The 21,125-nt window shown below is 42.1% G+C and overlaps 1 protein-coding gene across 3 annotated transcripts in view; it reads right to left on the bottom strand.

Annotated features, from left to right (window-relative positions):
* kdm6a (lysine (K)-specific demethylase 6A) overlaps positions 1-20,904 on the bottom strand; it is a 48,702-nt gene extending 27,798 nt beyond the window's left edge. Inside the window, exons 1-6 of one of the 3 annotated variants that reach the window (XM_030757630.1) lie at positions 20,423-20,904; positions 20,205-20,268; positions 16,542-16,650; positions 16,239-16,288; positions 11,347-11,405; positions 3,799-3,919 (exon numbers count right to left, since the gene is read on the bottom strand). In XM_030757630.1, the coding sequence (XP_030613490.1) occupies positions 3,799-3,919; positions 11,347-11,405; positions 16,239-16,288; positions 16,542-16,650; positions 20,205-20,268; positions 20,423-20,592 (573 nt within the window). In that variant the 5' untranslated portion in view covers positions 20,593-20,904. Of the gene's footprint in view, positions 1-3,798; positions 3,920-11,346; positions 11,406-16,238; positions 16,289-16,541; positions 16,651-19,585; positions 19,676-19,839; positions 20,048-20,204; positions 20,269-20,422 lie in introns of those variants that run through there. The other 2 variants (XM_030757633.1, XM_030757631.1) reach the window with 2 other exon arrangements.
* Between the last annotated feature and the right edge of the window lie 221 nt (positions 20,905-21,125).

Genomic DNA, 21,125 nt, shown 5'->3' with positions numbered 1-21,125 from the left:
AAAGAAGAAAAAAAAAAAAGCTATGTTACCAAAAACAAACAAACAAAAAATCTCAGTTCAATATTCCTCTACAGAGCATCTTACAAGCTGGGCCTTGCTGTGCTCTGCAGCCTCAGCATAGCAACAGAACATGAACCAGGTGATGTGCCTACAGCGCGCAGTAGGTCTTAAAAGAAGAAGAACAATCACTGCTAGCTGCAGTCCAAAATGGAGATGAAGTCCATCAGACCACAGGGACAAGAGACTCCAGAGAGGCAGCTCAATGACATAGAGCCAAATGGAGGTTATCTTGTGATGGGAAGGGCTGGAGTATACTCCCCAAATATACTCAGGAGGGGGGTTGTTAATAAGCCTGGGTGGGCCACTCAAGTAAAGTCTATGCAAGAAACACTGGACTTCTCTGGAGCTTGAAAAAGGCGACTGGACTTCTTTTTGTTTCTTGAAGACGTTTCACCTCTCATCCGAAAGGCTTCTTCAGTTCTCAACCAAATGGTGGAGAGACCCAGGTATTTAAACCCCTGTGGGCGTAGTCCCCTGGAGGTGGTTATGACCCTCTGTTGATCATGTGCTTGAACACATGTGCCCAGGTGTGAAGGGGGCGTGGGTCATATTTAATCAGTGGTTTCAGTTGAAACCAACTTAGGACTCCGCTCCATTGTTTCCTGTGGCCTATTGAGGTCACTGGAACAAAGGTGTGAATGGGGGTTGAGACGTCTGGGAAGGGAGCTCAGGACAGCACTGTAAGCGGGGGAAAGTTGGTGACGTAATCCACCTCCTCTGTTCAATGATGGTTGTTCACAGTGGACATAGATGGCTTCTTTCACTCCTCTTTCAAACCATCTGTTTTCCCTGTCCAAAATGTGGACATTGGCATCCTCAAAAGAGTGCCCTTTTTCCTTCAGATGCAGATGTACTGCTGAATCTTGTCCTGTCGAAGTGGCTCTTCTATGTTGTGCCATTCGTTTGTGAAGAGGCTGTTTGGTTTCACCAATGTAGAGGTCCGAGCACTCTTCACTGCACTGAACAGCATACACTACATCGCTGATCTTGTGTTTGGCGGGTTTGTCCTTGGGATGAACCAGTTTTTGTCTTAGGGTGTGACTTGGTTTGAAGTATACTGAGATGTCATGCTTGGAGAAAATTCTTCTGAGTTTCTCTGACAAGCCTGACACATATGGGATGACAATGTTGTTCCTCTTGTCCTTCCCATTCTCTGTAGTTTGTGTTTGGCCTTCATTCCTGTGCATCTTAGCTGATTTGATGAAGGCCCAGTTGGGGTAACCGCATGTTTTGAGGGCTTTCTTAATGTGTGTGTGTTCCTTATGCTTCCCTTCTGCCTTAGAGGGAACACTTTCCGCACGGTGTTGTAGGGTCCTGATCACCCCAAGTTTGTGTTCCAGAGGGTGGTGGGAGTCAAAGAGGAGATACTGGTCTGTGTGTGTGGGCTTCCGGTAAACTTCAATGTTGAGGCTTCCATCTTCCTCGATAAGCACCGCACAGTCCAGGAATGGTAACTTGTTATCTCTGGTGTCCTCCCTGGTAAAACGTATGTATTTATCCACTGAGTTAATGTGACGAGTGAAGGCTTCTACTTCTTGGGTTTTGATTTTGACCCAGGTGTCATCTACATATCTGTACCAGTGGCTAGGTGCCATCCCTTTGAACGAACCAAGAGCTTTACTTTCCACTTCCTCCATGTAAAGGTTGGCTACAATGGGAGACACTGGGGAGCCCATGGCACATCCATGCTTCTGTCTGTAGAATCCATCATTGTATTTAAAATATGTTGTGGTAAGGCAGAGATCTAAAAGTGCACAAATCTGATCTGGGGTGAAGCTGGTTCTGTTCAGTAAGGAATCGTCTTCCTGTAGTCGTCTTCTGACGGTCTCCACTGCCTCAGTTGTAGGTATGCAAGTGAAAAGTGAAACCACATCAAAGGACACCATGGTTTCATCTGGATCCAGTACAAGATTCTGGACCTTGTTAGTAAAATCTGTAGAGTTTTCAATGTGGTGGGGTGTGATGCCAACAAGCGGTGATAAGATGGTGGCGAGGTGTTTGGAAATGTTGTAGGTGACCGAGTTTATACTGCTGATAATGGGTCGAAGTGGGACTCCTTCTTTGTGGATCTTTGGGAGTCCATAAATGCATGGAGTGGCTTCTCCAGGGTACAGGCGGTAGTAAGTGGGGCGGTCAATGGCTTTTTCCTTTTCAAGTTGTTGCAGGCAGCAAACAACTTTTTTCTTGTAGTTGCTTGTGGGATCACGTCTCAAGACCTCATAAGTATTGTTGTCACTGAGGAGTGTAGTAATTTTGTTGTGGTAATCCGATGAATTCAGCACAACCGTGCACCTCCCCTTGTCGGCTGGCAGTATGGTGATGTTTTGATCCTTGCTTAGGGCTGTGATGGCCTTCTTCTCCTGAATGGTGAGGTTGGATGGAGGAAGTCTTGCACTGGAGAGAGTGGTTGAAACTTTCATCCTGATCTGTTCTGCTACAGGATGAGAAAGTATCTCCTCTTTGACTCCCACCACCCTCTGGAACACAAACTTGGGGTGATCAGGACCCTACAACACCGTGCGGAAAGTGTTCCCTCTAAGGCAGAAGGGAAGCATAAGGAACACACACACATTAAGAAAGCCCTCAAAACATGCGGTTACCCCAACTGGGCCTTCATCAAATCAGCTAAGATGCACAGGAATGAAGGCCAAACACAAACTACAGAGAATGGGAAGGACAAGAGGAACAACATTGTCATCCCATATGTGTCAGGCTTGTCAGAGAAACTCAGAAGAATTTTCTCCAAGCATGACATCTCAGTATACTTCAAACCAAGTCACACCCTAAGACAAAAACTGGTTCATCCCAAGGACAAACCCGCCAAACACAAGATCAGCGATGTAGTGTATGCTGTTCAGTGCAGTGAAGAGTGCTCGGACCTCTACATTGGTGAAACCAAACAGCCTCTTCACAAACGAATGGCACAACATAGAAGAGCCACTTCGACAGGACAAGATTCAGCAGTACATCTGCATCTGAAGGAAAAAGGGCACTCTTTTGAGGATGCCAATGTCCACATTTTGGACAGGGAAAACAGATGGTTTGAAAGAGGAGTGAAAGAAGCCATCTATGTCCACTGTGAACAACCATCATTGAACAGAGGAGGTGGATTACGTCACCAACTTTCCCCCGCTTACAGTGCTGTCCTGAGCTCCCTTCCCAGACGTCTCAACCCCCATTCACACCTTTGTTCCAGTGACCTCAATAGGCCACAGGAAACAATGGAGCGGAGTCCTAAGTTGGTTTCAACTGAAACCAATGATTAAATATGACCCACGCCCCCTTCACACCTGGGCACATGTGTTCAAGCACATGATCAACAGAGGGTCATAACCACCTCCAGGGGACTACGCCCACAGGGGTTTAAATACCTGGGTCTCTCCACCATTTGGTTGAGAACTGAAGAAGCCTTTCGGATGAGAGGTGAAACGTCTTCAAGAAACAAAAAGAAGTCCAGTCGCCTTTTTCAAGCTCCAGAGACTACTATGACCTGGATAACTGAGAATCTACACAGACAAACACTGGACTTGGACATAAATAAGGCCAATCATTCTCTGTGACACCAAAGTCACTCAGATTAATCCAACATATTTTACCATCTCAGTGGAAAATCAGTGTATCACCTCACAGAAAAAAACATTACCACTACACAAAAAATACATGTAAAATCCTTGAATTAAAAAAAACATTATGTATCTCTATGACACGGTTTCAAACTTGTTATTTAATCAGATTTACCTTTAAGCTTGACTCGTAGTCTGTGTTGACTTTAAACATGAATCCCAGTCTCAGATGAATCTCTTTAGCTCTTGAGAAGCTGGGATCGATGTAAAGCACCTCCTGGAATGCCTTGATTGCCCTGGAAAAAGACAAAGAAAGCAGCAGGTTTAATACCAATAAAAATGAATATAAACAGGTAACCCAACACTAATAAAAACTATCAATATAGCAATATATCCACTACCACTAGATAAGCTGACTAGAATGAGTGGTAGCTTCACAAACATAAGATTCAATATTACCTCAATAATAAAAATAATATGGTAATACAGGACTGTATACATGCCCATGGAGACCAGATAATAAAACAAGGGTAAATGCTACTAAAATAAATAAATATCACGAGAAAATGAGTATAATTCTAACTGTAAACCATTGAGGGAAGTAGTCTGAGATACAGTGAAGTCTTTTTCTACTGCTAAAACCTACTGAGTCATTTCTTTGTGCTACTGTTACTGCATGTTATCCAGGCCGAGGTAGCCTGGATGACGCCTAACGCTACTTTTACAAAATATTTAATTAGAATAAAAAAATAGTACTATACTTCAATTAGATAAAATAGCTTCAGCGCTGTATCAATACATGGCACTGCATCCTTTAGGATCAGTGGACAGCGTCTGCCCTACAACTTGAGCAGGCATCACAAATCCCACTATTCTCCTCAGTGCTGCAGACACTACTGTTTATTGGTGTTACATATTTTTCTTTTGCCAAAGATCTTTTCTTTTGGCTTGGGAAAGATGGGAGACGCAGGGTGGTACCAGGAAGGTTCACAACAGTTTCAACTGCATGAAGGCAGTCATCACTACTTGTTATTTTAGTAAAGCTATAAATATGAATCTGAAATCTGTGTGTAACAGCTGACATAAAAGAACACATTATTTACTATCATAACCTGAACCGTCTCTGTGTTAATGAGGATACTCTTTACTGTGCCAGGTGTAAATGTGGGCATCAATCTGGGTTTTTCCTGCAGTGTACGAACCTGAACTGCAGGGCTGCTCTCACATCCTACAGATAGAAAGCCTTGCTATGAGAGCGTCTCTGATGAAATGTGCAGCTGCTGTGACGGTTCAATAGAGAGGAGAAGCCACGCTCCTGAATGAATAGCTCGACCCTAACCTGCCCGTCATTCACTGCATTCTGTGCTGTTGCACTTTGACATTATTTCACAATTAAACATTGAAGCTCACCAAATAATGCTAAGTGGACAGGGGCCTTAATTCTGGCATATTAAACATTTTGCATTGTTGCTTCTGAATTGAAGTGTCTGAAGAAGAAAGCATGACATTGGGAATATTGAGCATCTTAATTTAACTAGCTAATTAACTAATTGGACTGCAGCATACCAACACAGTCCAATTAAGAGCTGCATTTTCAGACATATCTAATAGCGCCTATTAATAGAGGTAAAATCTGTGTGTAACAGGACATAAAAGGGCCATTGAGCATGAATGTTGTTCTGTGTGGACTGCTGAGAAAAGACAGGGAGAGACTGTTTCATTGTGTACCAATTTCTGTGTAGAAATATGGCTAAAAGCCTGAAACACTGGAACCCGCTCTGCTCACTGTAAAAAATAAATCAAATCAAATAAACAAGGCGTGTCCTTGTATGCGTCTTGCATTGGAATTCTCCTCCTCCCTCCTTCTGACCGTGTTCAGTTCAGTTCTGCTCTGTTTCAATAAAATACCAGTATTATTGTGGAGAAGAAACATTTGGGGCTCGGCTCAAACACTCAGAGTGAGGACTGAGGAAAGAGCCACAGAAGAGAGCCAAAAGTTTTGGCACCATGTTCACAGCTTTGAGCCATCCAGTTACGCACTCATTCTGACAACATCTCCCCCTCTCATTCCAAATAAGTGCTCCTAGTAGCAACTATCACACTTATTGGGTGCAAAATAAGACATGCTTTGTCTTCCCATTATTAAATTTTAGACAGTTTACAGTAAATTGCCTGCCACAAATCTTAGTAATTCAGGTTTGTGCATTTCATTATTTAATGGCGCAACACATTGTAATCAATCTGTCTGCATTTGTAAATTAGATGGCAATTAATTGCAAACCGTTGCCCATCTGTTGATGGCGACCTGTGCAATTGCCTTGCGACCAAAAGTTGTCACCAAGAGTTTGAGGGTGTTGCACGCTCAGCCTCTGGGCAATCAGCTGGTTATTGCAACTACTTGCAATCAGTCCCAGACAGCAAAAAAAAAAAAAAAAAGAGAAAAAAAATTCACTGCAGGAAGGCTGCTGTCTTGTTTTTACTCTAGAGTGACTAAGACCTAAGAAATGCGCGTGACAGAGGTTTCAGTCTACATACACTTGACATGTCAATGCTATAATGTGCCCAAAGGTTCGCTCTAAGATTTGATATTTTGTTCCCTAGTTGCCAGTAAGCTGCTGAGCTAATTTCTCAGTTCAGCTCAGACATAAAAGACAAAAAGCTAAACAGTTTAGAATAAAATAGAATAGAATGTACATCCTGTATAACGACAATAAAGGCAACGAGATTGGAGGGCCACTCCTGTTCAGTGCCATGTAATATAATCTAAAGATATACAGAAAACAGAAACAGACACTCCACTGTACTGGCATTTTTTTTAAACAAAACCCTCTATTATCATTTTTAGCACAGCCACCAGAAAAATGGAGAGGACATAAACCCACCACGAGCACAGCTTTACAGGAATTAATGGTGGCCGACTGTATGCTGAGACCCCCACCACCACCACTTGTTATCATGCATCAAGCCACAAATCTGTCATTCATTAGCAGTATCTGTATCTGGTCTGTATCTGCAGGCCTGGCTTCACAAGTGCTGTGTATTTCAGAGCAATAGAAAACTTGCTAACATGACAGCAGCCTTTCAGCATCGATCTCTCAACAATATTGAAATAAACTCATCTACAGAGACAAGAGCATATTAAAACAAAGAAACACGAGTTTCCAATTGAAGCCACTCACTGTGTAGCTATGACAACAATGGCAACTGCATATCAGCACGAAGCCCCTCTCCTGTATGAAACAGCAGAGCACTAAGCTCACTGCTGACTGTGTGACACACACACATATACGCGCACACACACAGCAGCCTGACTGAACTCATTGCCCCCATTCCCTCCTCCCCATTTATCTGGGCCCTCCCGCTCTCCCTCCCCTGTGTTCACCCTCCCCTCTCTCTCTGCCACTGGTGAAGCTCCTCTACAAAATAGACTGTGACACACAGCATAAGGCCGGCTCAAGCCAAAACATGAACAGAGGGCTTTAGAAGAGACCATCTGACAATAAAAAGGTGCACGTCTGAAATATTAATCTGGCTCATTATACAGATGCCATTTGGTGACCATTTTAAATTTTGCATTAATGTCCAACATTAAAATTAGCACAGCATTTATGACCTAATATTTTCTGCTCCTGTTGTTGCTTTTTTTAATGACCACAAAGCAAATATTAGTTTTTAATCACAAGCTTGTAGGAGCAGACTGGACAGCCAGGCCAGCATCTCTCTGGGTATGCAAAACTTCACCACAGTGAAGCAACATTCACCACTGACAGCTCAGCATTTCTCTGGGCCTTGGGCCCAAGTTGACGTAATCTGTCCTTGAGGGCCCAATATGACAGTCTCCCCTTCCCCCACTAACACATTCCCCAGCACTCACAGCTGGTTTACACAAACTGATTCAAAAAGCTGTCATAACCATGGGTGCAAATCAGTGTGAATGAAACCTGACTGCACAGCCCTACAAGCACTGTTTGAATAGAGAGACTCAAAAAGCACTTAGCTGGCCCCTAACCATCAGCTAACCCTTAGTCAATGAGAAGACTCTTGGTCACCCACAGGAAGCATAGTGGCTCAGTTACAAACATCATATGCACGGCTGCTCCCAGTGATTAACAGAGAGCAAGTACATTTGTCAGGCAGGAAGGTAAAGGATGACTACACAAGCTCTGCAGATATAAAAAAAAAAAAAAAAAAAAAATTGTCTGCAATTCTGCAATCTCAAACATGGTTTATCACTTGAACCATGCGAGCAGCCTTATATTAACCGATGACCAGCTGTTCTGGTCCTTGTCCTGTCATGTTTCCCCACAGGAAGGATGGTCAGGTCGCTGTTGTCATTCAGCTGCTGAGTCCCACTCCCTGCGAGGAGACTAACTCCTCCAGCTTGCACTGCAGTTGTTGACAATAGTTTGTTTTCTGCTCTGGAGATACACTTGAAGTAGGAGGGCTAGACTAGATCGAGGAATACCATCACCAGCTGCAATGCTATGGAGTAAGATAACTGCCAAAAAGATGTGTGCATAATTCTAACTTTCGTATTCGTATTTGAGAAACTGTGCGGATTAGGATTGTTTTTATGTGAGTATGAATCTAAAAGCTGTGAGTCTTGTGAATACAACTCTAATTTCTTCGACTACGAACACCTCCCTTCTGTGTGGACACGAATTCAAGTTTGTGGGTACGAGTAGAAAAGTGTTGAAATGACGTCACAGGGCGGAGTAATCAATCCGCCTTTATACCAAACACAGCATGCTCCAAACTCAAAGACGGCTGGGGACAGTGGACCGGGTGGAGCTACCAGCTACCAGTAACCCCCACCCCTGCAACGCCAATTTAGACACATTTGGGGTTCATTTGTGATGATCACAAATTAACACTCATTTTTGTGACTATATGGCATTTAGACAAGTGTGCCTGTACTTTGCACATCACTCCCACCACAAATATAATCTTGATTATGTGGGAAACACTGTTACTTGTTGCCAAACTACAAATAATTTCAGCTTTTACCAATATTGCCAACAGGTGGTTTGCTTTGTGCATGTACTTGAAAAAGTTTGTAAAGTATTTTTAGGAATACTTTAACCATTTTTTTCCTCTGTAATGCAGCCTGGTATTAACAATATTAGTTATAACATTCTTTATCTGCCCTGAAATTCAATTACTGATGCCCCAAAATACATACTTAACTAATTAAATCAACCTGTTAAACTCACAACTACTATTGTATTTCACAAGGAGAATCTTTGGTTGGCTGCAGCTCCAAAATACACTCATGAGCAGTTACACATTGCCCAGACTTGAGATGGGGATGGACAAAATATTTATGACAACAAGTACTGGATTAGGTAGAGAGGTACAAATAAACTGCATTGGCAAGAGCAAGTAAAGTGGAGATGTCAAGTTTCAGGAAGTGAAATTGTTGTTACTGTAATATGAGCACTATTGTTAGTAGGAGCGCAGATCTGACAAATAATAATAATAATAATAATAATATACTGCTGCTGCCTTTTGGTCAGTATTTGCAGTTTTCTAAAACATAAGCCACAAAATGCTCATAATTACAATGAAATATTAACAAAAAGTACATGTAAAAGATGCTTTAACTTTTTTGAATTCATACACATTCCAGTATCCCTTACCTCATCTCATCTTAAATGATCTTATCTTTAATTTGAAATAACTTGATCTCATCACTTACATTCTAGTTTCTCAGCAGTAGCCCTTGGATGCTGGAGAATCTGGATATATACATTTTTCTCCCTCATTACAGTGAGTTTGTCATCTCTGGCTGACAGATTGTGTAGTCTTTTTTTCATAACAACAGTGAGTCTCTCAGGGGAAATGAGATTCACCATCCCCATTATTTCAGCATCACTTTATGTAGAGTCTGTACTTTTTTTAAAATATAAACCATCATCACTCCAGGGGAAACCCTTTGGAAAGCAGTGCTTTTTCTGGCTGCCTCCTCAGACCTCGGACACTATTATTTAAGTTTCTCCGGTAGGACTTTCTCCTTTTTTGCCTTAACTCACCAATATCTCCACTTCATCTCCAGGTAAACATATTTCTTTACATATAGAAAAATGGTGATGGCAGTTATTTTGCATGCAAGCTAATTTTTTGTGCAGGGTAAGAACATTTCCACGCACATGTTAGTAAATCAGGCCCAATGAGGCTTATTAATTTTGCATGTTCGGATCAGTACTCGGGATCATCAGATACCTAAAGCCAAGTTTTCACCTCAGAACTGGAAAAATATAATAGTTAGCTATTTTATGATGCCACTTGGCTGCACACCACTGCTGAGATATGCACTCTCGTGTAAGATGATTTTAAACTGCCTATAGACAATATATTGGTTGGTCTTTGCTGGATGTTACGTGAAAGTATTTCCTCTTTGGTCAAAGCTGGTGACAGTACAGTTTAAGGGATTCAGTGAAATGCACCCATCAACAGGGCAGCCCTTTAAAGCATGAAAAGCAGTAATGTAGTAAAAGACTTACTAAAACAATTAACAGGGTTTTAAAGCTTTAAGGACTTGGCTTAGGCTAAGAAAACAATTTTCTTCTGTTGTAGCTCATGAAAGCAGTAAAATCAACAGGCCCACAGGGAACCTACTGTCTTGACTTACTGGAAAGACACAAGACCTTCACTGATGTGGATATCCTACAGCCCCACTTCATGATAGAAAACCCTTCAGCAGACATTTTATTACCTTCTGCAAAATTATTTTGCCCATATTTGGAGGCCTTGCTCTAAACCAGTGGTTCTCAAACTTTTTCCATCATGCCCAACTTCGCCGGATGAAATCTTTTCACGCCCAGCGGTGAAGCGGCAGCACCACGGTGCTAATTACACAGCAGACAGTGATGGTGGAGAGTTTCGCTAGTCGCTGTGCTGACGTACCTGCTAACGTTTCCTCGTTCCGCAGTGAGAATTGATCTGACGTTCAACATTTGTTTTTCTTCCCCCCCAGGTCGTTCGCGCCCCACCCGTCATGACCCTGCGCCCCACAGTTTGAGAAACCCGGTCCTAAACCTTTATCCACATACATTTAGTCGCCCCTGGATTAGTAAAGATATATACATATTCCAGTTCATGTTGCACATCTTTGAAGAGTAAAGAAACACATGCCAAATTTCAGGGCTCAACTCTGTGTGGTTTCGAGTCTATAGACCAGAAAGGTAAAAACTCATGGACATTAATGACAACAATATTGTCCTGCTTTATTTTGCACAGGAGCATAAATTTTAAAAAACTGCCTATTAACCGCATATAAAATCACTTAAACAGGGAAACACAGGAGAGTGTACTTCCAATTCGCAGGAAAGCTAATGCTGTCTGACGCCTGACAGCATTATGTCAAGTGCCTATTAAGCACAGGGAGTTCAGAAAGGACAACACATTCCTCTCACTCTTATCTGCGTATCAGCTCAGTGTACGAAGGCAGCCTTCAGTGTGGATGGGAAGGGGGGACTCGGACTTGTACTGTAGCTTACATTACAATGGTTCTCTCTCTCCTTTAAACCTTTCTGGTTTTGCCAAATTTCTTGGTCTTCACACAGTGTTGAGGTGACACAGCTCATGTTTATTTACTAAAAGGTCAGAGCATTCCTTGGAGAAGGAATAAAGCTTGTTAAATCCCTGTTCAGTCCTAGAAAAAACTAATCATTATAAAACTGGCAGAGACCATGCATGCAATGAAAAGCATTTTACCACTTACCACTGAAATGCATTGTAATGGAAGTAAACCATGCCAAGGCCATATAAAAAGGCAGCATTCTGGGGAAGAAAACAAGGGTTGGAAAAGTTGTTATTAACAGTAACACAGACGTCCTTCAGCACATTAAAATTTTTATTATACAGAGCTTTGTGTCAAATTAAGAGCTAGCAGATATAACCCGAATGGCATCAAACATGTTTGGATACAATACATTCAACACTGAAAACCACATCCTTTTTGGTTTTTTTAAACAAAATCATTCAGGGTGTCAGCAGGGGTGAGCACGTTACATTTAAGACATTTCAAGTGAAGATCAAAACAATAATATGTACAAAAATATAAAAATATTCAAGTAAATCTTCTAGTCAATTCAAAATGATCACCAAGTTAAGTCTACCATTTGGTTAACTTTAAGAATATTGTTCAATAATGTGAAAAGCAGAGTTTAATATTGTGTTTCAGAATTGCAATAATGGGAAATTATTTAGGACATTTTCACTTCCAACACTGTCTACCCAGTCAATCACTTTCTTAAGTGTACTCCATTCTCATTCCATATATCACTAAACATGCATTTTCTCATTGCTCTGGACCAATGAGCAGGCTGGCTAACAAGACCTTCATCATCACCATCAACAGAGTTTTCACCAGTGGAAGAATGGCAGCTTGCTTGGACTAAACTGACCTCCTGCCAGGCCTAAGGACTGGGGACATTATTTGGCATTATCAGCCACTAAACTAGCTAATGTATCTTATCAGCCCATTACTGTTTTCATACACACATAAAAACAGCCTGAAAGGGTAAATGGACTAGTTCTTATATAGCACTTTTCTACTCTGAGTACTCAAAGTGCTTTATACAACATGTTTGCATTTACCCATTCACGCCCATTCATACAAGCACTTCCTTCTACAGCTAAGTGCTTGTTATCTAACATTCACACACATTCATACTCCAACAGCTGCATCGAAGAGCAACTTGGGGTTCAGTATCTTTGCCCAAGGATACTTTGGCAAGCAGAATGGAGGAACCAGGAATCGAACCACCAACCTTCCAATTAGTAGATGACCTGCTCTACCTCCTGAGCCACAGCCACCCCAACGATAGAAAACAATGTTAGCGATGCAGTCAGTCAATCTAAATATGTAAAAGGGGGTGGGCAAAAACAGCTTCATTACGCTCTAAAACTTCTCACGGACATATGTCTAAAAGTGAGAAGTAGCGCCACAGTAAATGATAGTGCTGCACATCTAAAATAACACAAATACGACAAAAATCACAGAGTTTAGGAAACCTGAGTACAACACCACATACTCAAAACTCATTCTGATTTAAAAACCAAAGAAAATGGGTTTTCAAACACTGCTGTTTAGTGGGTAGGTGTTTGGTTTTCAAGTGTGGGACCCTGATTTTTTCCCCCCCCCCTTTTTCTTTAATGTGGAAATATGAACCATCTCTGCTGTCTGCCTGACACTTCTCTCACTAACAGCAGCGATCACCACGCTTCACTTCACTGTTGATAACTTACTGCTGCCAGATCTTGCCACTTTTCATAGCCTACTAGCTGATTTTTTGTTTCCAAAAATGACAGAGCCCAACCTCTAGGGACAGCAGTAATGATGTTCTGCTCTCCTGGCACAGGGCTCTATCGCCTGCTGTGTTCGTGAGCAAGCAGCGGAAAACAGCAGTTGTGCACAGCAAGAGGGGAAAAAAACTAAACAGTATAATAGATGCACATCGCCAATGTGAAGTTGCCCGTTGGTTTGTGTAGCCCCATTTGGAAGTCTCGAGATGAGTGTTTTCACCCTCGCTGTCTTGTTTTGACTGATATGACTGTGAAACCGCACACTCGTTTGCTAACGACCTGTCAATCACAAGTCGTTAACCTGTAAGCATACCCTGGGAAATCCTCCTTTCTGACATTTAGGATGACCAACATTTACAAGTTACACTTAATGATTTATTCACCATGACCAAAAACGGGCCGAGGAACACAAGTCTTTTTTGCAACCACAGTTATCGCCCCCTGGTGGCCATTCAAAAGAATACCAGTTTAAAAAACTTCTGCTTTGGCTTCACTTTTCAGGCCCCAAAGGTTTGTCCATCTTTTATAACATCTATGGCAACTCCCCCTGCTGCTCCTAACTTTCTATCTCAGTGATCGTGTTACATGAAAACTTAGTATTGCATTTAACTAATCTGCATGGTGATTTTGTCGTAGTTATTTACATTTTTTTTTTAACATTTTTTTCCCCACAAATGCACACAAATGAAACGATAAATTACTCCATAAATAATGCAAGTTCTTCCTGTTACAGCATTTATGTTACTTTTGCTGTTTTAGGGGGCAGGAGGTCTTGATAGGACTGGTGCTGGGCGGGGGAAACAGAGAGTAGGAGATCACATTATCACTTCACGGTGGTGAGCTGTGTGCGAGGAGCTGTCAGGTCTGATCACAATCGAACTCTCAACACCTCTGTTTAATGGACATTCCCAACAGTGAAGCATCAAAGGGAACGGGCCTGCTCAACCACATGGAGAGGACGGGCTCCACGCCATCATAACACAGATGACTGGACAATCTGACTAGAGGCCAAGTATGACTTTAAATTAAACAAACAAACAAAAAAAACATACTAGGGATTTGCAGTTTAAGATAACAAATTACATAATTTGGGGAGGCTGACCATGACTGTGGATGAGGTAACTGGAGTGGTAGAAACACACAGAGTTACAGCACGATTTTTCTCCTTAAGTACTGGATTGGATATCAGTCCTGATCCTGACTTGAAAAGCTGGTTCTGATATAAGTGACAACCAATCGATCTACAGCCTATCCACTCAATTCCACACCACACATTAACAACAGTGCACTGGCTGCTAACGGGAGTGCTAACGTAGCTTGGAGGAAGCCGACAGCAAAGCGACAGCAGGCTGGAGGCGTTTCACACGAGCTACAACAGCAGTTTTCATTTGTAGGTTTGAAATAGTTTTCAATTTAACCGCAAACTGTGGTCAAATGTGCCGACAAAGGCTCCGATGGTGCTTTCACTGCTGAGGTTATGTTGTCTAAAGTGGGAATACACACACTAGACAAACACTAGTGGGCAGCAGAAATACGAGCCTGCTAAACATATATATATATTTTTTTTTAACATATAACACCAGTTGACTGTTGGTCTTATGCAGCCCCCCCCCCCCCCCTTCTCTCTCTCTTTGTCTGATAAGAAGTTTTAAACTAGCAAAGTGTAAAGTAAGACAGACGACTCCCTGCTAACCACCGTGATTCTGCATTATTTTAATTCTGCTAATGAACGGCTTTATGTTGGCTGAGAAAAACATTCAGCCGGAACACCGTGGGACCCCAATCTGCACAGCGTGGACATTAACCTACAAAGAAAGCTAGTGCTAGCTGCCAGACATTTCAGTGACATTTTGTTTAGTGAAGAATATGACTAATGGTTTAAAATGGCTCTTAGACACACACAAACACAAAGACACACACACACACACACCTGTATGGACAACGTTTGACCTCGGTTAAATTGGTTACCTTGCAGATTAAATTTTAACCATTTTCCGACCTGTAGACTAGCTGACTAGTCTGATTTCTTTCCTTCATTAACTAGTAAATTAGTTACTACTGTAAAGCTGTGGTTCTTCTTGATGGACGGTCATGTGAACTGCAACTTAGACAGCTTCTTGTCCTGCTGTGGTCTCCTCCTAACAGTAAGTGTTGCTACTGTGAAAAATGCACTAGGTTAAAGGTGGAACAAAGCCTCCCACCATTCCACTTGTCAACCTTTTACATAAAACAGAATAATAACTAAATCCCCTGACCTCTAACAGACTACGTAAAAGGGACTCGCGATAGTTCAAATCTAACAGTACAAAGGAGCCTTTAACCTTCATGCCCCAGCATTTCCAAAGTGACACTCCTCTCTCCCCTGATATAAAAAAACAAAACTAGCTGGCAACCTTCAGCTCTCAAAACAGTTACATAACACTGCTGACTAAAAGACCAGCAATCAAGCCAGTTTAAATGAAATCCCATTTTTTTTGCTGTGTTTGCAAGACTGTTTAATTTAGTTAGCTGTCAATTTTCATCCGGCCATCTTCTGTGCATTTTATCCAATTCAGGCTACACACTTCAACTTTCAACAGGATAATTAAACAGCAAAAAAACGGGAGGAAATCCACGCTATAGTCACACTGACACACTACAACCAAGATCCGATAGCTCTATAAGCCGATATCAAACTCTTACAATCACAGCATCTCGCAGTTGCTCTGAGCTAGCAGTGGATAACCTTAATCAGAAACAGGCACTTTTTACAGGTTAACTGTCAACCAATCAAAAGCATTTGCTGCTGTCATTTGGTGCGTGCACACGGTTTAAGGATGCTGACGTGCCAAGCATTGTTGCAACTGAGCAGCTGTGACCCTCTACTGCCCCCCGAGTGCTCGCAGGGTGTTTGCAGCACTGTTTCTGCTGCTGGCCTGCTCTTTTTGCCAGCTCAAAAACAAAAGCAGTAGAAAGAAAAATGAAAAAAAAAAAAAATCAAACATAATATCACTCTACAAGGAGACAAACGCACAAGGTCATCATCAACACGCAACTTCTTTTCAGCCTACCTGAGTAATCTACAATGATTTTTGTAAGAAAAAAAGGCTAACAGGTGTCAGGATCAAAGCTGTGTATTCATGTACAGTAACAATTCCTGCACGCTGGTAACAGAATCTACACATAAATCAAGACTCAGACGTTTGTCACTTCACTCTTATGAATAACAGAGGCTGTTGTGTATCCCTGATAAAAATAGATACAAATAAATACAACTTTTTTGTTGGCTGTGTTGTGTTACACATATGTAGAGTCATGCAAGCTCACCTTCCAGTAGTCCGACTGTAAACTGAAGTACCTCTGGTATGCAGATAATGCTAAGTACAAGAACATGTAACAGACAGAGGGACAGAGGTAAACCATTAGTTACAATTGTTAATAGCTGAAAATGTTTAGTTCTGCTACACAAACTCTTCCCAGAAGGAAAACACAAACTGCCTAATCAGAATACTTCACTGTCAGCATTTTTTTAAGCAGAGTAATGAAACAAGAGTCTAAAATAACTCTTAGTGGATCCTAGGATGGAGATTTAAGAGGAAAAAGGGAGCTGTTTACACGCTGTTCTCTCACCTTTTGGGTAGTCCTCTAGCAGAAGGTTGAAGTGGCCGAGCTGGCAGAAAATGTCAGGGTCCACTTTCCCCTCTGCTTTCAGGATGAGGGCATCATAGCAGCTAACAGCCTAAATAAAGAGCAATAGTAGTGAAGCGTTAAAAGGGCGCAATGGAGAACACTGAGTTAGACGTTTGGTTTGTCCAATGCATATTACACAGAAATGATCAGGCTATAAAATGCTGATATGGCCAAACTAATTTTGATAACTTGTCCTTAATGCTTAGACTCACATACTACCAAATGGGTGTATTTTTCAATCCTTCTAGACCCGTTTTGCATAGTCCCAGCTCTGTGCCCAAATATGGACCTGGAAAGTCAGTATTTAAACAACGGATAAACAAATTACGTGCGATAGCCCGTGCTGCAGTCGCTAGGGAGAAATGAACAGTGAGTACGACTGTGTGCATACATGGGAGGGTGAAATAAAGGTGGTAAAACAATTCTGTCAGATCACTGGAGAAACTGAATTTATAAGAATTAAACAGGGCAGTTTGGATTTGGACAGAATCACTTTCAGCTGCTCAATAATGGCAAAAACCAAAACCACCAATACCAACATCACATTTATTTCCCCCACTTGCTTACTCACTGATTTGGAACCACAACATATTAACTGAACTATATTAAATGCAACTCAACTGACAAAAATAAAATGGTAAGTTAAAGAAAGATATGTGCTGGATTCACAGACAAATGAGATTAGATTAAAGAGATTAAAGCAAAAATGCTAAAGCAGAATTTGGCACAATAATTGTTTCATCTTGTTTTCATGATGGACAGAAGACAACATCCTACTTCAAAATCATTTTTACTTAACTGCTGAGTGCAAAAATAATATGGACACCAGCTACAACTCAGCAAAGAATGAACTACTGCATCAAACCAACCCATGTGGTCCCATCCAACAATGCCACTATGTCACTTTAGGGTGACAGGATTCAGTACATTACAGCAGAAGATTGATATTTCAACCACAGGTACAGCAACAACAGTATTTATCCATTTAGAGTTTAAGCCTTCTTTACGGATGCCCGTTCTAAAACCTGGCACTACGGTATTGCTGGAGCTGAAGTTGGAACCACTGACATCAGTGGCTTTGGGAGAGGCTAGAGCAATAAAGACACCAATGATAGGCAGAAGCAATTCACAGATTTTTCCCATCAATGCATTCTTGCTAAGGAAATACCCTCTGCCAGCAGAGCTACGCAAAAACTAGTTATTAAAACTCTCAAAATGGGGTCTGGTTGTCTAATGGGAACCAACGCCGGCACCATGCTGGTAGAAAAGAGGTAGTAGGGGATAATGTTAGCGCAAGAACTGGAAACCAGGCTGGTAGCAGCAGACAATACAGAATGGTTCCTTATTTTTGGCTCATGTTTTGCAGAACTTGCAGTCAGCACTGTATCCTTCTGAATCCCATGCATCTCAGTATAACAGACACTTTTAAAAGAAAAGGGATCTAGAATTGGTTCCAAAAGAGAACCGGTCCACCTGAATCGCAATTCTCTAAGCTTATCAATTTCTTTTAATAACACTGGCATGTTTGATTCTGAAAGCTGTACTTTGCAAAACAGCGCTAACCAACTCACTGTACACCTAAGTCACATGTAGAACTTTCATCTAATCTGTTGTTACACTGAGTTTAGACTGAGATAATTAAATGGCTGCACTGCTGCTGAAAACTTGCACTGCGCTTATTTGAAATACGTGATTGCAATACCATGCCAACTAACGTCTTCTATGATCAACTCCATTGCTCTGTAAAACAGGCAACCTTTCATATATGCATACTGCTTGGTGACAGCATTTTTCCAAAACATTAGTCTGGTAAGCACAACTTATCTAGAGGTCTTATTAAAAGCATGCCTGCATGATTCGTCACTGCACAGACAACTACACTAACTTAAAGAGTTGTATGTTATCAGAAACTGGTTTAAAATCGAGCCTGCATAAAGATTTAAACTATTGTTTTTATACTTATGAATCTGTGCCTGTGGTCCAGCAGTGTACTCTGCAGAGACAGTGTAAATCAGCATTGACAACTTCCGCACCCGTTTAAGCAAACTAGACAATGACAAATTTGCTTGCTTTTAATATTTACCTGGACTGACTCAAACAGTTCATCATTCCAAAAAAATAAAAAAAAAAAAAAAAAGGATCCCCCCACATTTTAAAATGGTAGGGTCCGGAAAGAAGATAAGGAGAATTAGGCAATAGTGTAGATTCATTTAGGAAGACATAGCATTATTTAATGGGACACAACTTAAAATATTATCAACAAAAAAGACCGAACAACCAGATGTTTAAAGTTTAATGATGTTGATAGGTCTGGTTGTCCAACTATCCAGCAGATTATGAAGGCCAGCAACAGCACAAATGTGCAAACACTGAATGTGTGGCTCGGCCTCATCTGAAAGTGCACCCCGACAAAACAACGTCCCGAGCAATCTGTTGAGAAACCCAGAAGCCACATGTTGAAGACACATCAAGCGCAGGCAGCTCAACTGTAGCAGCACAGACTGCACGAACAGGATTGATGTGCGTGCAACCAGCGCTACACAGTTAATTGCAGCCCCTGGTTTGCACGTTAATCATGCATCTTCGTTATAAACCACTGGACGCCGCCGTCATTTTATCTTTTATGCGAATGGTGGTTAGCTTAGCTGCCGCTGCTAGCTAGCTAGCAAACCTCTGCTAGGTATTCTCTCCCCATCCCCGCCATCTTGCGCCAAGTCAAGCAGCCATTATTTTGCAAGCTTAAATTAATACCAAACATTTGTTTTTCGTGCCTAATGTTCTCCAAGTTATGTCGTAATAGCTATAGGTGCGAGCAGGGAGGGGGGGGAGATAACCGCTGGATAGTTAGCCGTTGCGTGCTAACAGTGCGCTGACGCACAAACCAAACTCTGCCTGCCGTTACTGAAGAGGGGACGGGCGGCATAGTGCGACACAAATATTTCTGTTAACGCCTCTCGGTAAAAGTCAAGAAAGTGAGCATATACCATGTTCTCAGGCTCCCTGTGATGCTTCTGCAGATCAAATGCGAGTTAGCTAGGTAGCAAGGTGTCAAATGTTAGTCTCACCGTTTGCAACGTGTGCTTGACCACACAGCGAGTAATAACCACTACATTATACGTTTTATTCACACATGCCTTCAGCTTCTTGTGAGGCGTTTTGTTGAAAGCGATATTTCTGTTATTCAAAGTATGTTTTCAACAGTCAGTAACGCTACCACGTACATGATACCTACTCTCACCTAGCGATGACACCACCAATTTCAGCAGGGTGGAGGTTCCCATCTCCCTGCAAACGCACTATAGAGCAGTCTGCTAGTCTGGGAATGTTTAATACTAATAAACACAGCAGAAATGATAGTTTCGCTGTGTACCTGGCAGAGTGCGTGGTGTCTGGCGTATGCAGTGATCTAAAGCTGAGGGTTGGTTTGTACAGTGAGTCGCTGCTGCAGCTTCAAAGTTGGGGAAATTATGGTTTGTGTATGTCGCGGATAGCCTTATAGCAAGAGCTGCGTTAGGAGGTCTGTACCACTTATTTCAGGTGGGATATGCACTCGTCGGTGGAGATAACGGAGAGAGGCGACTGTGATCCTATTCTGTGGCATACCTTTAACAGCAAGGCCTTCATTCTGGCGCCATCTTCTTGAAGCCTATGAAATCCAAACAGTGAACTGCAAGTAGAGGACAGACAACACAGGCGGTTCCGTGTTACTTGGGGAAGGAGGGGGTGGTGGGGGCAATTGTTGTTTCAAACTGCGCGAAGAAAATTTATTAATTGCAAAAAAAAGAAGCGAATTCAACTATTCACACAATAGAGCCTCTAACCTGTCAATTCCGACCAAGCTCTCTTTCTCTTGCGCTGTTAGCTTCGGAAAGTCCTCTTCGATTTCGGTCGCTTTTCCCGACGCCATTTTCTCCTCGTCATTACCAGCAACGCCGAGACTCCGGGCAGCAGCGGAGGCAGCGGCGGTGAGCGACACTCCGCACGATTTCATGGAAAAGAACTGGGAAGATCAACGGCACCGAGCAACTCCGCCAAAATGCAGTCACAACGAAAGTGTTGCACAGCTATCCAGGATTAAAACGGGGCGTAGTGTAATTCTTGCCAAATCCTCAAGGAAATGATCCCTTCAAATTATCTTCCACACTCCTCATTGTACACCAAACACAACGTGTATTCCAGTGCCAATTTATGCATGAAGTTGATGTAATGTTGGGTTTTAGGAGTGAGTGTTATTTGATAATATCGCAAACTTCCCCAACCATCGGCTCAAAGTTGTTGTAATTGTGTCACACAGGCAAACGCACGCCGCCACCGTCGGCACGCCCTCCGCTCCTTCTGCCCAATCAGCGGGCGGCATTTGCGGTCACGTGATCGTCTCCCCTTGACGTGTTGCGAACACGCGGACGGACACGCGCACGCACACATCAAATGTGCGTCCAAGTCCCGCCTCGCGTGGTGCGATTGGTTGTTCATGTTGTATTATGATTACGTAACTGTTTTTCAAGTTAACTCATTGGTTATAAT

Source organism: Archocentrus centrarchus, chromosome 21, assembly GCF_007364275.1.
Source record: "Archocentrus centrarchus isolate MPI-CPG fArcCen1 chromosome 21, fArcCen1, whole genome shotgun sequence".
Classification (NCBI taxonomy): domain Eukaryota; kingdom Metazoa; phylum Chordata; class Actinopteri; order Cichliformes; family Cichlidae; genus Archocentrus; species Archocentrus centrarchus.
Note: the sequence above shows the minus strand (reverse complement) of the source record. Positions and strands in the feature narration are given on the sequence as shown.